Source organism: Belonocnema kinseyi, chromosome 4, assembly GCF_010883055.1.
Source record: "Belonocnema kinseyi isolate 2016_QV_RU_SX_M_011 chromosome 4, B_treatae_v1, whole genome shotgun sequence".
Classification (NCBI taxonomy): Eukaryota; Metazoa; Arthropoda; class Insecta; order Hymenoptera; family Cynipidae; genus Belonocnema; species Belonocnema kinseyi.
Genome location: NC_046660.1, coordinates 88,138,826 through 88,142,027, shown reverse-complemented (window position 1 = coordinate 88,142,027; position 3,202 = coordinate 88,138,826). Strand labels below are relative to the sequence as shown.

The window sequence follows — 3,202 nt, the reverse complement described above, 5'->3', positions numbered from 1 at the left end:
TGGAAAATTGAACTATTTAGCTAAAGAAAATCAACTTTTTTGTTAGAACTACAAAAATTCCTCTTTTAAGCTTGAGCTCCTCTTTTACTGGAATGTTGATCTCAATTCGTGTGTTAATGCAGCTGCTTGGTAGAAAATTAATTTTTGTTTGAAGAAGCAATATATTTTGGCTTGAAATTTTAGAAATTTAAAGTGTTTCGTATTGAACTAATTCAATATATTACCTACATTACTTTTATTTCAGCGAATTCATAAACGTAAAATCCGGATTCTGACAACGTCTATGTTACTTTCTAGGGGGGGGGGGGGGGGCTAAAATTGACAATATAGTTTATGGATGGCCTATATAACTGGAAATTTTTTCTGTTTGACAAGAAAGCCCACCAGGCCTCCACTTCAGTACTCTACTACTACACTACAAATGTTTCAAATTTTTAATTTGGCATTTTAACGCTCAGGGGTGAGAGCAAAGAAATTTGTAGTGAAAAATAAGGGCCACCCGAATAATCATACGCTCCTGGCGGCAGGCTTACGTAGTTTCTATCACGTGGGTCGTGGTCCATTAGGCATTAGGCCCCACTGGGACCCATGTACATGGTCTCCTGCGGTGCTGCTGCGTATACCACCTGTTGTAACGCAAAACCCATAAAAAGCGTGGAAAGTTGTAGAGGGGCACTGCCTACCGTCGCCCCCGCTCTCTTCTCCTGGTCAGGAGATTTCAAACCGTCCGTTAAAATCTCACTCTTGAAGCCTGGAGCCGGTCGTTCGTTCTTGTGAGTCTGCGATACAACTTGTCGCAACCTGCACGTTAGAAGCCGGAAGTAGGGATTAAAGGCCCAAACGTGTTTTGTGCACCAGTGATCTTATTGTGTTGCTTGTGCGGTATGGCAAATACTGCGAATACGTAAATACTCTCGAGAAAAATGAGTGATTCTGGAGATAATCTCAAGTACAAGTGGACCCCGGAGAGCACGACGCTTTTGGTTTCGGTGTGGACCGACAAACAGGTACAGAAGCAATTCTCCTACTCGACCAAGCCACAGTTGATATGGGAAAGTGTGGCCAGATACATGAAAAAAAAAGGATATAATGTATCTGCTAAACAATGTCGATCGCGAATGAAGCACGTCCTTGTTTGCTATCGGGAAGCAAAAAGAGCTGGGACGAGAGCTGGCGTCGAACAATATTATGAGTGCATCGATAAGGTCCTAAAAAATCGACGTTCGGACGGTTTGGACCCAGCTCATGTCAATGGAGTCGACACTGTAGGTGAGTTCAATTTTACTAATTTTAGAGTCAAGATTTCATCATAGTTACCTATTATTGGCACGCAATATTTATTTGCGTAATATTTTAAGATTGTTAGGATTGATTTAATTTAGAAAAATGTTGATATCTTTTTAATTTTCTGTCTGATATGTATTTGTTTTTCGATTGTTTATTTTATCTTTATTCTTGTTTTGTTTAAACATTCATCGTTTATTTTATTTTATTTTTGTAAATTTATCAAAGTATATTTTCATTTGCAAGATAATTAAGCCTCATATGAAATGTAAACTATTATTGAAGCAACTAAATAATTAGAAAATGTTCAATGCAAAATTCTTTCTTTATAAACTTGAAGAAAAAATTAACACAAGATTCGTAACGCATACTTGTTATACAAACTTACCACTGAATGCACGTGCATGTTTTTCTTAATTTAGCTGTCAAAATTGGTAATGCAGTTGCAAATTTTTGTTCCAAATAACTTGAAATCCATAACATTTCTGCGAAATGTAAGCTCAAGGAAAAACATTGCAAGTTTTTTTTTAATATTACAAAGGAGTGTGCAGTTAATGAAAACATCTGGATATTTTTACCGCAATTTCGGTTCAAATAACTCTTTTTTTTTCACCAAAAAAATCCGGCTATTTCTACTGAAATTTCCGAGAAAATTTCAGCATTCGTAGCCACGACTTATTACAAAATTATTGACAATTTGCATCAATTTAAAAATTATAAATAATTTTTTAAATATTGAAGATTTTTCTCGATATATTTTTGGGCTCATTTAAAAAATAAAAAAATTACACTAGGAAGCAGTACATTGATTATTTAATGTGCATTCTGAAAAAATCAATTTCAAAAATTGAATAATTGATTCTGCTTGGGAGCTTTTTTATTCCAAATTCAGGCTTTGTAAAATCTATGAAAAAAATTGGCATAATTTTGTATAGGAATTTATTTTTAATTTTGTCCTTGGATAAATTTAAAGTTTTTCATTACTGAATGCACTATTGTAATATGTGTATACTAATGTATGTGAATTAATTTAATTTAATAAGTATTTAAGATACTATACACTATTTCTACCGACTTTCTTATTATTAAATTGCAAAGCTAAAAATCTTGATTTAGAATATTTAAATAAAAAAGTAATCCTAATTTAAATTAATTTCTGTTGTATTCATAAAATGGATTATAGCATTTCACTTTTGAAATGCTCAATTTTCAAGTTTGGTTTTTAATTCGGGTTGTTCATCGTTATCTAATGTTTTGTCTTGCTGCATCACCATTTTTTAATCGATTCTAGCAGAAGAGATCTTCTTTCTTCTCCTTACATAAAATGAAATGATCCTCCATCATGCTTGTAATTTTTACTAACGGTGTTTAGTGTAGATGATTCTACGATTCTATCTTAAATTAGGAAGAGTTTTGAATCATTAATTTTTCATTATACAAAAATTAAATAATATGCAGTTAAGATAGTTTGCCAACAATTATATCTCTGAAAAAAATATATATTTATATTATCGCTTCTTAACCATTTTTGAAAAATGGCTGAATTTTAATTAATGGTGGCATATTTGTCCAACGAAAATGTTCTCTATACAATTCTGTTGTTTTCAATTTTGAAAGTAAATTTTTCTATGGCTGAAATCGGTATATATATAATTAAAAAATTGTCATAAGGACAACCGCAGGATTTCGCCGGGAGCGGGTGCTAATCTGAAAAATTGCACCCGCTTCCAGCGAAATCGCGGTAAAATTTCAGCCATAACCACGTCTCACAACCGTGAGATACATGGTTGCAGTCTGTAAAGGAATCAATACGACAATCCTGCAAAAGCCTCGTGGACCCTAAGAACACGGAGCGACCCAAGGACAACCGCCTTCTGCATTTTTCCCGCAAGTGTTCTAGCATATTATTGACACGCAG

At 33.9% G+C, this 3,202-nt stretch overlaps 1 protein-coding gene across 2 annotated transcripts in view; it reads left to right on the top strand.

The window, feature by feature from the left end:
- Positions 1-595: 595 nt before the first annotated feature.
- LOC117171250 overlaps positions 596-3,202 on the top strand; it is a 14,656-nt gene continuing 12,049 nt past the window's right edge. For both annotated transcript variants that reach the window (XM_033358365.1, XM_033358366.1), the window contains exon 1: positions 596-1,269. In XM_033358365.1, coding sequence (XP_033214256.1) covers positions 924-1,269 — 346 coding nt within the window. In that variant the 5' untranslated portion in view covers positions 596-923. The remainder of the gene's footprint in view (positions 1,270-3,202) is intronic.